This window comes from Lathamus discolor, chromosome Z (genome assembly GCF_037157495.1).
Source record: "Lathamus discolor isolate bLatDis1 chromosome Z, bLatDis1.hap1, whole genome shotgun sequence".
Taxonomy (NCBI): Eukaryota; Metazoa; Chordata; class Aves; order Psittaciformes; family Psittacidae; genus Lathamus; species Lathamus discolor.
In genome coordinates this window covers 62,073,745-62,087,946 of record NC_088909.1, presented here as the reverse complement: position 1 = coordinate 62,087,946, position 14,202 = coordinate 62,073,745, and the positions used below count along the sequence as shown (strand labels likewise).

Below are 14,202 nucleotides of genomic sequence, written 5' to 3'. Positions count from 1 at the left end.
TATTTAGTGTGTTTACATATGAGACAGAAACGGCATCAAGTGACCTCATTTTAAAAGAAATGTTTTCAGGAGAATTTAAGTAGGCAAATCATTGCTATGTTTGACAAGTTTTTAACACTCCTTTAATATGTATACTGGAGATACTTTATCATCACCTTTTCACTCTCAATATTGTAGCATTTTTTCTGAATGGCAAAAGGAATTATTATCATTCTAGTCCAATTCAACTTCTGTTCCCTGTTGTGTTCTTATGGGGTTTCTTAGCTTAATATGAGAGAACTGTATATTAGAGAAATCTTTTTAGCTGGTGCTCCAAAACTTTTTAACCTGTTTCATAATTTATGGTGGAAACCTCATAATGTCTTATGAAATTAAAATTCTTGATGAGACATTAAAACCAAATGTAGCCTCTAAAATTCAGTCTATAAAATGACATGTTCGAACATTCAGGTGTACATGTATGAATCAGGCTTATAGCTTTAGAAAAATCTGGATTTAGTACAATAATTTTAATGCAAGTAATTAATTCAGTTTCTTCAGAAATCCCTTGAGATGTCAGTACATTAGCCTCTCAACAGTACAGTTTTTTCCATAGCCTTGTAAAGGTTCATCTGAATACGTTATGTTCATGACCTGATTTGGAGGTCACTCAACGGCAGCACTCCAAGGTACTTAGAAATCTGCCTTTAATTTCCAGTTTAAATTTACTCAGGACTGTTGGATATTAGGTATTTATCTTAAATTTCCTTTTCCTTTAACAATTTATATCTCTCTCCCCCCTCAAAAGTTACCCCTTCTCAAATGTTTCTATAGAAAGGCATTATATCGCTTCTCAAGCTTCAGCTGAGGCAAGCAAGACAAGCTTAAAATAGGTATTTAATTAGTCTTATAATTTTAATATCCCTTTTTTATAATTTTAATATCCCTTTTGTAAAACCTTGTTTTAAAACCAATTTTAGTTCACTGCTCTTGAACAGAGCAGCGTATACAGAATTTCAAATGAAGATTTAGCTGCACATTGTAAAACAGTATTAATGCTTTCTGCTTCCCTGACTGTTAAAATAGCTCACTAATACATGCTAAATATGCATTAGCCTTTTTCACAGCTGCTTTATTTTGGCAACTTAGAAGTCTTGATGTCAGACAGTACCTGCAGGGTTTTTTTCCCTGCAGTTGAAGGTAAGTAATGTAATTACCTACCTTCAGCTCAGAAGTCCTTTATAATTAGTGTCTAAAACTATAACTTTGCACTCTGTGCTGTTAATATGTAACTTCTTTTCTAGCACTGTAGTTTACAAAGTCATCTGGTTTTCTGTTAGGGTCTTTCAAATTAATTTCATGTATAGTTTACATGAGCACAGAGACAGACCTTTAGATGCATTGTAGCTCACCTGTATGTTATTATTTAACAGATTTAAAGTGGGCTTGAGAAAATCATAGCTAATTCTTACTTAGGTTTTTCTTTTCCCTCTATTCTTTCTCCAAGGAGATATAAGAAACTGCCGATGCCTACTGTCATTATTTCTTCTTAGTATACATTTTTTTCCTGAGGGTAGTGTATTTAAAATCTTTGCCGTTACTAAGAAATGTTGCAGACTATGAGCCAGGAAATTACTGGCACCTTTGTATTGTGTTATGCTTTATTCTGTTTAATGCACATTCTGAAAGGAACCTGTTGGCTTTTTGCCTTAGCATTCATTTTGAGTCAGTTTTGCTAATTTTACTTCATGCTACGTAAACCAGGAATAACTAACAAGCAGCTTCATGGAGAATGCCTCACAAATGCCTAGCTGTAGTGTTCTACACAAAACCAAAAGTGATTACTCACTGTTGCTTTTTTAAATATTTTTTTCAATTACATGCATCTTCATTTTCTTTTAGTACAACTGATTATAATATCTATATGGTAAAGCTGTGTAATTTTCTGTTCTTAATGTATTCCTTCAGATATCAATGAATGTGCCTTCCAGAACATATGTGTATTTGGCACCTGTAATAATCTACCAGGAATGTTTCATTGTATCTGTGATGATGGCTATGAACTAGACCGAACTGGGGGAAACTGTACAGGTATATTTCTTCTGTTCTGGACGATGTCAAGAATTACTTTTTTTTTTTTTTTTTAGTAACACCAAGGTAATTTAACAATGAGTTCAATAAACGTGCATTGTACTCTCTTACAATAATTATAGTGTATTTTTCCCTACTAAACAAGCAATTTGTAGAATTGCGTGCTTTGGAATGCATTTAAGAATGGAAGAAAAAGAATGGCTTCTTAAATATGCAGCTGTAAGAAAGTTATTCTTAAATGTGTGATGAATTATTAGTAGGCCTTTTTGTTAAATTTCAGCTAAAATTCACTTGCATTAGAAATTTCCTTGCCCATTTTGTCTTAGAAAGTAAAATAATTCTTCTTTTCTGTTCAGTGAGCAGATTTATAAATATGACCTTTCTATTTTAGATATCGATGAATGTGCCGATCCCATTAATTGTGTTAATGGTCTTTGTGTAAATACTCCTGGAAGGTATGAGTGTAATTGCCCTCCAGACTTCCAGCTGAATCCTACTGGAGTGGGTTGTGTGGGTAAGTAAAAGCTACCTGAAAGCATTACAGCCATGGTGATTGTTTTGGTGCAAATGAAGGTTGCAAGACAGAAAAAGTATACCTCCACATGCTGTTTATCCTGTTACACAGTTTTCCAGAGATTGAATTAAATTAACTGATTAATGGGTTTTATAGTTTCTTTAAAATACACTTTTTCAAATTTTGTCAAAACACATATTATCTGCATTTCTATTCTCATAACAATCAATAATTTTCATTTAAAACCTGAATTTTTTAATCCTAGATGTGTCTTGGGACTGATTTATGTGTTTAGCTTAAATCTAAACTGGAATTAAAACTGGTTGTGGCACCCATTTGGCTGGAAACACAAAGTAAAAGACACATTTCACTGTAGTTTACACAATTATCCTCTCGCTTACACAATGTGAATTTTCATTAATTTTACCCCTTGCTACATGACACAGGACTATTATGTATGATCAGCCCTGCAAACCCTGAATTATGACCAAAAAATTTAAGTGATCTCTGAAGATGCTTACAAAAATGAATTATCCTACTCTAGCTGACTTTCATTTCACCAAAAAATGGAAGTTTGAGTTGGCACTCTGCTTTGAGGCCAGTAGTTGTCCCAGTGACATTTTTGGCAGGGTCCTGTGTTTTCTCAAGGAAGACTCCACACTGGAAGGGAACCTACTTAAGGATATATCTAGAAACCCTCGGATTCCAAATGAGAGAACAAGCCCTCCTTCTTTCAAGAAAAAATGTTGACTAAGAAACTGTTAGAAAATGACCCTTATTTCTGTCCTGAAGAAATACTGCTTGGGCATTTTTAATTTCTCAGTGACTCATTGTACAGAAAAAAAGACTGCCAACACCTGGTTCCCTAGCAAACATGGGGGTTTGGGTTGTGCATTGTGTGCTGGGATTTTTTCAAGTTCAGCTTCATGCAGTGGCAGAACTGGAATCCACTTACCTGTCTGTGGGAGTAGCTACAAGCCTCGGGTGTACACTTCTCATCTCTAGCCAAGCTGATTCTTTGACACAGTGCAACAACCACACAGTGAACATTCAGCTTTTGGTTTTGACAGAGGCAAGCAAACTCTCTGCTTCCCATGAAATACCATCAGAGTAAGATAATAGAAATAAAACCCTAATCCATGAATGAAATGACACTTCAGTGTGGGGTTTTTTAGAAGCCCGTGAAAAGCTGGGGCACCATGTGCAACTAAAGACTAAAAACTTATTAGCGATACTATTTTATATGAGTACAAACATTGTTAGGTTTTGACCTTTTTTTATTTCACCAGCAGTTCTTATCTGTAATATTTCTGAAGCGTTAAATGATTTTGCATGGGAAGTGGAAACAGACAGAATTGTCATTCCAGTGCAGATATGCTCGTAGTAGTTCTAGATTTGGTATGCTTTGGGATATCTGCTTTACTGATTCACACAGTCCAAAGAGAGAAGAACTGAATTTCTGTTTTCTTGTGATTCCTTATAGTCTCAGGACTGAAATTCCAAGTTGAAACTTCACTTGCAATAATGTTTGTGTCACAGACACATGGTAAAACATCACTCAGTTTTCACTCCAAGCTTGTAGTAATTCGGAAAACATACAAGCAACCAACCAAAACCCCAGAGAGGGTAGTAGGAAAAAAAAACAACCAACCAACCAAAAAAAAAAACAAACAAAAAAAAAAAAAAAAAACAAACAAACAAAAAAAAAAAAACCTGAAAAAGCTTCTTGCTTCTGGAATGCACAAGGTGTGCTGAAAAATGTTCCAGAAACTTCTCAGTAAAAGACAGCAGCTTCTGTTTCTCTTCAATAGCACTATCTCTTGCACACTTGAGCAAAAAAGGGAGAGGATTTTAAATTCCAGTTCCTTTCAGAAGAAACAGAAATATTACCCCTGGCAAAGGGGAACATGGCACTGTGTAAAAACAGTTAATGTGAGGAGTAAACCAAAACCTTGGTGGACCTGGTATAGGTGCTCTGCTAGAGAATTTCAGGCTCTGCCTTTGTTCCAAGGTCTATCGTCTCATATTGTTCTTAATGGGCCTGAGGTCTTGGGCTGAAGATCTTCCAAAATGGTCGTTGTTTTTCATTTTTCTCAAGAAGAACGAAGTCAGATCTCTTCTTGGCTTCTCTTAAAAAGGCCTATATCTGGTGCTATCACGAAGAGAAGCAAGCAGTTCTGAGAACAGGAGATAGGTATTCACAGAGTAACCACATTTGGGTTGTTTCAGCTCAGTTCCACAGTGAGAACAGGATGTGCTCTTTTTAGAAAGACAGTTCATTTTACTCTGTTCTAACATTGTCTTAAAAAAACCCTTCACTGACATATGATGAACAGTGATGTGAGGTAAACCTTGCCTCTAGGGAGATAGATATCCTGCTCGAAGTTTCTTTTCATCAGAGGCTGGGAGGTAGAGAATACATATGCCGTATTTGAGCTTTACATCAGTGTGCATTTCTGGTGAGATACTGAAATTGGTTGTAGAATATGTGGGGCCAAAGAAGGCACTTCTTTTTCACAATCTCTGGTACAGTATGCTCTTAAAAAGCCATGCAGAGTCACCCAGACTTGTCTATAAATGCTTGAATTGGAATAAATTTAAACCTATTTGAAAGCTTGAGATTTTTCTCTTGAATGATGTTAAGAACCTTTGAAAGAAAAAAATCCAGTCTGAAAATTAGTATGAAGTTGTGGTTTTGTACCACACGTATTTAACTTAACTTCAGGACCTTAAGAACAAGTAGTACCTAGTAATTGAGAAAGTTGCCTTCAAATTTTTTTCATACATATGTCCCAAACTTCAGGGTCATTTAAAAACCCGTGTCATGTCAAGACATTTATTAAACTCTGGAAATTTTGTAAGGATGAACTACCTACATTTATCATATTGTATTCATTTTGCTCCATGTAAATTGCTATAGCTCTAGCATCTGGCTCTTGCTGTAGGCAGTAAATTAAAAATGTGATATTTCTTAGGAAAATATGCATTTGGGAAATCATTGAAAATTTTATTTCTAAGTTTCTTAGCTATACGATTAACAGAAGTACTAAAAATGCAAAAAGATACTGTGGCCTTCATACAGTGAATTTATAAAAAAAAAAAAGTGCATTTCTGTGCGTCAAGGTAAACTTTAATAGCAACTTAATTCACTGAAATGGTCTTTAGAATCATAACAGTACTCCTGAGAAAATTATTTTTTTATCTTATTTGACTACAATAAGAAATATTGTAATAATTTGACTGTCCTCTCATTCCTTATATTTATGATTCACTGCTAGTTATTTTCCATTTACAAAGAACAAAAAGACAATATATGCAGCAGTAAGAAAACTCATAGCTCTACTTCTCTTAAATTCCTTGTTCATTCCACTGATGCCAGCAACTGTCTAAATCATTAAGTTACAGTTTGAGTTCACTAATAACTAATTTTCATCAAACCTACTGTACATTTATATCATTTCAATGTTGATTTTTGGAGAATTTCTTTGCCAGTACATTAATTCTTCCAGTGACATGACTTTGTTCTGTAATTCCACAGAAAAATATGTAAATTCTTTTAATTCTACAAGAAAGAGCCATAGCCTAGTCACAAGCAGAATATGGAGAAGAAATACTTGCAGCAAACTGCAACAAGGTTTCTGATGTCTGATGTTTCCTCGGAAGAAATACTGAGAATAGTGTATGTGCTACATTAGAGTATGGTGTGACTTTGGAAGACGTGCAAACATTTTAAACTCATCTCTGGGTACCTAGGAAGCTGAAGCTAGCCATTTTCCTTGCTGTCTCTCACAGCATCAGTAACTGTCAGTGTTCATGGGTGTTTTGAGCTTCAAAAGCACAATGTTATCTGAATTTCTGCTCCTAGATATGAAATGTTAAAATGAACTACTGCTGTTCCTTTGTCCTGATCATCGTGTGGAGCTTTAGTCATGTGTGCTTTATTTGTAGATAACCGTATTGGTAACTGCTACCTGAAGTATGGACCACGAGGGGATGGCAGCCTATCCTGCAACACTGAAATTGGGGTTGGAGTCAGTCGTTCTTCATGCTGCTGCTCTCTAGGAAAGGCTTGGGGAAACCCCTGTGAGACATGTCCCCCTGTAAACAGCAGTAAGGAAATGTTCTCTTACTCTGCCACCTAGGGAGATGCTAAGAAGGGACAGAAAAAGTATTTGAAATCTTTAACTGCATTGCCGTATATGTATTCATTTATTGTGTAAGAAACTGATTTTCTTCATGAAGCAGTGTTCTGGCACAGTTATAAAAGAAAATCTGCCTGCTGCCGTCAGAGGGGTGATGCAGAGGTGTGGACCTGAGTATCAGGAGACCTGACCTTTAGTCTCACTTGGTGCCTATTCTCACGGTAATAAATCAGTGGTAACTTTAGAAGGCACTTGCCACTGGACCAGGCTGATGTACTTTGTGTAGGTTTCGGTATTTTATTTGCTTCTACTTTTGTCCCATTAAAAAAAAAATAAATAAATAAATAAAAAAAAAGTAGTTGCAGATACCCTGCGTTAAGAATGGAATGGATTGCATGCATCTAGTAAAAGTTCCTACTCAGCTACTCCATGTTGGTGGGGAAATGAAAATAATAATGTTTAGAACTGAAATCATGGCTTTAATTTGGAGAGCTGCAGTAGTTGTCAGAAAAGAGTGTTGGTAACTATTGGGTACCTATTTCTAAGTCACTCTTGATTACTTTCAAAACGATACCTGATGATAGCTGTCAATTTTTTAGACTTTTGAAGTTCTTTGAGTGAATAATACAACAGAAATATCAAGCATGTTGTTCGTAACAGTCTCATAATAATATTAATTCAAATTTTAACAACTATATTGATGTTATACTGATGTTTCATTTTAACTGACTAGTGAAAACAGAAAATGTGTGCCTTTATAAAGCACAGTACAGAGAAAACAACATTGTGCCTGCCTTAAGAGATTCTTAAATTAATGGTAATATTTTAAGCAGACCTCTTAATCTTACCTTGATTTTCTGCTAGTCTAATGTTCTACCTTTATTTCCTGTGAAGAGGTCAAGAAAAGTAGAAAACCAATGACCACAGGGAAGACACTAATTAAAGACACAAATGGAATTTTATCTTTCTGTTTGTTAGCATTTTAATCTTCATATGACTGACATGATCTCTCTTGTAATACTTTAGCGGAATATAATACTCTCTGTCCAGGGGGAGAAGGATTCAGACCAAATCCTGTCACTATTATTTTAGAAGGTGAGTTTTTTATAAATTACTGTGATGGCTGGAATTTAAAAATGTGTCAGCTTTGGAGAAATGTATGCTGGAACTGTATTTTGCAAGGGTTACTACATTTAGTGCAGAGCAAAATTCTCTGCTAATATGAATTGGACAACAACGTGATGAAAAGACATACTGTAAAAGAATATTGAAGAAGTCCAACAATATTTCAGTAGGAAAATAAGTTGATGCATACCTTCTGTGTGTCTCTTTACTTAAATTGGTCTTTGGTATTGGCCCCTGAAGGACAAGTCATTTTTGAAAATTACAGCTTATCACTGGAAGGTATAAGTTCCAGGAAATACTCGTTAGACAAAGAAACTCTGGTTCCAGTGGGTGTGCAGGAATGAGAATTTTTAGACGCCACATTCTGTAAACAGTAATGGAAGTTGAACTCAATCAGCCCGTCACACTGAAACTTGAAGAGCTATTTGAATGGAAGAGAATGAGGATCTCATCCATGCTTTCATGAAATGCAATTAAAAAAAAAAAAAACCAACAAAAAAAACAAGAAAAAAATCCACATCACATTAAAAGCTACTAGCTGGTGGAATGTTAGGGGAGTACTTAAAGTCTCTTGTTTCTTTTCATTCTGGAATGAAAACGTGGTGAGTTTTGTTCTCTGTTTTCAGACATTGATGAATGTCAGGAACTGCCAGGTCTCTGCCAAGGTGGAAATTGCATCAATACTTTCGGCAGCTTCCAGTGTGAATGTCCAAAAGGCTACTACCTCAGTGAAGAGACAAGAATCTGTGAAGGTTGGTTCCCTTGAAACATCTTTCTCTGTCTCAATGTGGTATTGTGAAAACCACTTTTTTTTTAGGCTTAAACCCGTAAGTGGATATGGTACTCATGCTCTTACCCAAAATCTTCTCCAGAAGCATTATATCTGGCACCGGTGTTATGATTAATATAAAGCTTGAAATGCAAGACTTGTATATACTAATGTTTATTTCTATGTGATAGATCTTAACTATGTGTACTAAGTAAACTAAGGTGGTTATTCATGATTTCTGGCTTCTCGCTTCACCACCTTGTATCTCCTGCTAGTTTCACTAGGTTCCCTGTATTCTATGTGAGAAAAGCTGCCCTTTTCACAAGTATTTCAGAGTTGTATTTTAATTCATACAATGTGAAGTAAAGTTAATACTGGTTTTCCATTTGTGTTTGTGATTGGTCCTAAGTGTTAGGACCAAAAATTGTAAATAGACTTGAAAAGTACTTCTCTCATGGTTTTTCCTAGTTTGAAGTGCTGTAAATCAGCTTTCCCTTCTTCGTTCACTTTGAGAAAAAAAAAATAAATTATCTTCTTTCAAAGCAGGGACTGAATCCTGAGGCTTTACTAAACTCAGGTGAAGAAGATGACCAAACTGGTTCGAAACTACACTTGTATGGGGAAAAAAAAAAAAAAAAAAGTCTTACACCCCAATTATCTTAAATAAGAATATCCAAGACTAGGGCAGTAAGACTTTGTGCTTGCTTGCTTGCTTGCTAGTTTCTAAATAGGTTATTTAATAGGTAACTTCTCAATGGAATATTGAACACATTAATAGAACCGAAAAGAGACAGTAACGTTCTTGTGAAGAGGGTGTGAATATCGTTTGTGTAGCTAAAAAGCTGGTGGGGCACCAAGTGCTCCAGTTTCAGTGGTTAATTCAGCAACTGGGAATTTATTTAGGGTTTTCTCTTGCACTTGCACTTTTGCACGTATTAAACATTAATAATATTACTTTTCAGCAGCTGTTACAATAGCTTCTTAACCCAAATCTGAGCCGTACTTTCCAAGCTAGCCTTTAAATGAAGCATTTTTGTTACCTTAGCATGGTTTATTATGGTTATATTTGTCAGAAACATTTGCTAGGACTTGGTCATCTTTTCCCTTGGTAATTGTAATGGTTTTGCTTGGTCTCTAGATATTGATGAGTGTGTTGCACATCCTGGTGTCTGTGGTCCTGGTACCTGCTACAATACCTTGGGGAACTACACCTGTATTTGCCCACCAGAATATATGCAGGTGAATGGAGGACATAACTGCATGGGTATGCAAAATGTCATCTTTATTAAAAATGCCTGAACATCATATCAGACTGGTTTTGGCCCAGACTTTCTTAGAAATTCCCTTTTAGATGAGGCCAGTTCTAAAGTCTTGTGTTGCTTTTTCCTGTCTTTAACTTCCAATTATGCCATGTAGCCAGGAAGGAGATCCCAATGTCTGATGTGCAGTATTCCTTAACAGAACTCAGAAATCTTTTTTTGGTTTCGGTAGTCATTTCCAAATGGCAAGCCTTACTATATAAATGGATCTGATGAGCATCTACAGTGTGTTTCTGATTTGTTGGAAATTTTCCTTTTACCGTTTTGTATCTTTGAATGAAAACTAAAAATATGTCAGATTTCAAATAAGTGTAAAACACAGACTGTAGATTACTTCAACCTTTCAATTATTTTGAAATGCATCCATGCATATGTTTGGGTTGTATTCAGAAACTGAAGTTTGTGAACCACTGTCTAGATTAGTAGGGCATTGGTATTTACTTAAGTTAGTTTGTTGGTTGCCTCAATAGTGATTCTTTTCTGACATCTAGACATGAGGAAAAGCTTTTGCTACAGAAGCTATAATGGAACCTCCTGTGAAAATGAGCTGCCCTTCAATGTGACCAAAAGGATGTGTTGCTGCACATACAATGTTGGGAAAGCCTGGAACAAACCTTGTGAACCATGTCCAACTCCAGGAACAGGTAAAGCCTCCTATAATCATCCCATTTTGTTACTTTCTTTGCTTATTTGCTCTTTTGACCTATTGGCTAAAGCTAACACTTTAGTCACAAAAATCCTTGCTGTACTCCCAAAGCAGAGTGACAATAACCTGCCAGTGGCTGGATTAAGTCTTGGTGTGCTAAACAAGAATAGGTATTTCTTCCATGCTTTTAAGTGGAAGGATTATCACTTCACATTGAGTGGAAACATACAGCTTAATTATTTTGAATAATTCCCCCTGGATGAAAATCAAAATTCAGAAAGAACATGCCCATTTTCCAGCTCAGCTGCCCTGGAAGGCAAGGGAAAGATAATGAACCACTGTCAGGTGTCACTGAGATGAATAAAAAGGTCTCAAAAATACAGACTGACATTCTCATCAGCAGCAGGAGTATGTCAGTCCTGTAGCTGAAAGAATATTTGTAATACAGGTATCAGTATGTAGAGCTAATTATTTAGACCTGTTTTTTTGTGATGGGGCGCTATAAAATGAGTACTTTGTGGTTGTTTTATTCTTTCTTTCTAACATCAAAGCTTTCATAGGTCTTGTATGGAAATAGAATTATTCTCATTTATTTAGATTTATGTCAAGAATCTATGTTAGTGTAGGTAAGACACACCAGGATGTTGTACTAAGCATAAGCAAGTTTTCTGAATATGTGATTACAGAACTCCCAACTAACTCTGAAGTTGGCATTTTGAGGTTTCTGGAAAAGTGGTCATAGGGCAGTAATACTAAGTTTCAAGATTCTGGCTGACAAGAGATGCTTGCTGCCTGGCCTGTCTTCCAGGATAATTAATTTGGGATAGTATAATTTAGTTACTGGATAGTTGGGGGTACATTTATCCTGGTAGCCCTAATGTGCCAGACGAAAAAGATTGGGTCTGTGTTACTAAGTGTATTTGCTTTGTGTATTTTTCACTTGTGAATGGAGTGTGATCCTCTCAGTTGCTTTTATATTTTCTCTATTGAAGGTGATGAACTTGCCAAAACTCAATAAGCAGGCTATTGTAAAAAGAAGTAAAAATTCCCTTCTTTAAAAGGAAGTAAAAATAATAGGGTTAGTCTTTTGGTTGATCTTTTTGGAGTTCCTTGCCTGGAACAAAACACCCTTGAAAGCTCAACTCAGAAAAATAATTGGTGGTAGAATCACTAACTCTGAAACCTGACAGTAGCGCCTGGTGTTAACTGAAATATTCTTCCATTTGTAAACAGAGTAAAGGTGCCATGTAGAACTAAAAATACCAGATATCTGTTTAGTACAAATGAAACTTATACAGTGTGAAGTAAAGTTACAAGGTACAAATTAAACATCTTATTGTTTAATTGTCTTTGCCCCAAGTTTACTGCCATTAAAACCATACCTCTGATGCTGCATCATTTATGATGTTAAAGAATGTATTCCTTCCATTCCAAGGGGTTTAACCTGGTAACATAAGGGAAGCAGCAGATAATTTAGGAAAGATTTAACCTCACAAGCAGTAAAAAGGAGGAAAATGGAACTGCAAAGAAAAAAAACCCAGCTTCTTACTTTTCTTGCTTAAGTAGGAGGAGGAAGAATAAAGGAATGTATCTAGCAGTCAGGAATGGAAGATGGAAATAAGCTTGAGAGAGGAAATACATGTTTGCTACTGCAGAGAACTCATGAAGTTCTTTCCCATGGTCATTTATCTCAGTGCCATAAAATTGTCATCATGACAACATGATGAGAAATATTCAGCAAAGTACTAGCAGGGATTCATGCAATTAATGTTCTTGAATGGAAGAAAGAATTCCTCTTTTAGATTGGTAAGACTGAACTTCTCAAAAACTTCTGCAGCTTTTAAAGTTTTGTTAAGACGGTTCCACTTTTTCTGCAAGCAGTTATAGGGTTAAAATATTTCCCAAAATATTTCAGTATTGCCTTGTTAGCTCTTCTAAATGCCTTTACTGTATTTGCAGACATGGTTGAACCTTTTTCACCATGAAAAGAGATTGCATGAGGGATCAAACAAATTACAAGTGTAAATGGTTGAATAGCTGCACTTATGTGATATAATCAGTGGTTCTGAAATCTGGGTGGGGGCTACACATCACAGACAGGGGTTATGATACACTGACCTTAACCACTTTGCTAGACTGAGCACAGTAGCTCATTAAGAGCATTATTCCGCTCTGATGAGAATTGTATTGTTCCTCTAAATGAACTTCACGTGTCAATGTATTTGCTTTTTTTTCCCCCCCCTTATGAACAGAGCTTTTTCTTTCTTTTCATATATTTATGCCTAGCAATCAATCTCTGGTGACTTACCTTAGTGTTACACATTATATAGATCTTAACTATTACCATACACTTTAATCAGAAATAGTCATTATTTCTTGGTTGCTTTTCTAACCAAAGAAATGTAAAAAGCTGGTTCACTGCTAAGAGGGAACCGGGTATTTACAGAATTCTCTCATGTCTTGATCATTTCAGGAGTGCTTGACCTCAGAGAGTTTTTTTCCTCTTACATGATAGGTCTTTTTGTCCTAAAAAATAACATAGTGGTAAGTACATGGGGGTTTGAAATATTTTTAAGTCATTGAGGCAAAGTCGAACTTTCAGAAAGTAAACTTATGGCATGGTTGCATATGGATAATTTGTCACTGTGTACAAATGCATGATCACACAGTCCTTAGCTAATTATATGCTCTTCTCCTACATAGTACAAACAAAAAAAAAAAATACAGAAAAACACTGTTAAATGGAATGCATGACATATGTAGATAGCACAACTCATATGGAAAGAAGGACTGCAACCCTCAGAGTCTCTTCTTCATCCTCCCTGACCTGACATGTTAGGCTTTACCACATGAGTAGGTTATCATTGCCTTCGGAAAGGGTTGTGAACACAAGGCCCTCTAGTATGTGTGTTTCATAGCTTTACTGACAGCAGTAAATGACATAAAGCTTCTTGTAAAAAAGAACTGTTTTCTGAACTTCAAACCTTATGCATGTTAATATAAAAGAGCAAAAAATCGCGAGATGGTGAAACACTGCGGCAAAGACCTCTATGGCCCAGTATCCTGTACTGCAAGAATAACCTTAGCAGGCATTAAGCAGTCATTAAACAATAGGACAGCAGAAACAAGAAAATGCTGAAGTTCAAGTATACTGGATCGTACTTGGCCTATACAGGAAACAACAAAAAATGTCTGAATGTTTGAGAAAAGTATGTCACCAAATCTCATTCTGAGCAATGATCAACTACATTTGCTGAAGTTTTAAGAAGTAAGAATATTTTGTGTAAGGAAGACAAGAATTATTCAAATTATAACCCCTATGGTTAAACTTCACAAAATTCTAAGTTTCTGAACCATTGCCGTTAAAGTGTAGATGATCAAAAATCTCAAGATACAGTCAGTACAGAAATAAACTATCACTGCTCTAGATGAAAGAGCATTACTCACAAGAAAGCAGAAGGATCTCCTTCCTCTTTTTCTGGAGGTAGAAGAGATGCCTAATAATTTGTATGCATTTCAGGTTTAGAGGAGAGTTAAAGGTAGACTCCGTACACTTCCTCTTTTTGGATAGATAGATAGGCTTTCTGTAGGTCCTCAGCAGAGCAATCAGTGGACCA

General features: G+C 35.9%; 1 protein-coding gene across 1 annotated transcript in view; it reads left to right on the top strand.

The window, feature by feature from the left end:
* FBN2 (fibrillin 2) overlaps positions 1-14,202 on the top strand; it is a 159,974-nt gene that overhangs the window by 109,130 nt on the left and 36,642 nt on the right. Inside the window, exons 35-41 of the mRNA XM_065662467.1 lie at positions 1,948-2,070; positions 2,462-2,584; positions 6,533-6,694; positions 7,753-7,821; positions 8,478-8,603; positions 9,759-9,884; positions 10,431-10,583. Coding sequence (XP_065518539.1) covers positions 1,948-2,070; positions 2,462-2,584; positions 6,533-6,694; positions 7,753-7,821; positions 8,478-8,603; positions 9,759-9,884; positions 10,431-10,583 — 882 coding nt within the window. The remainder of the gene's footprint in view (positions 1-1,947; positions 2,071-2,461; positions 2,585-6,532; positions 6,695-7,752; positions 7,822-8,477; positions 8,604-9,758; positions 9,885-10,430; positions 10,584-14,202) is intronic.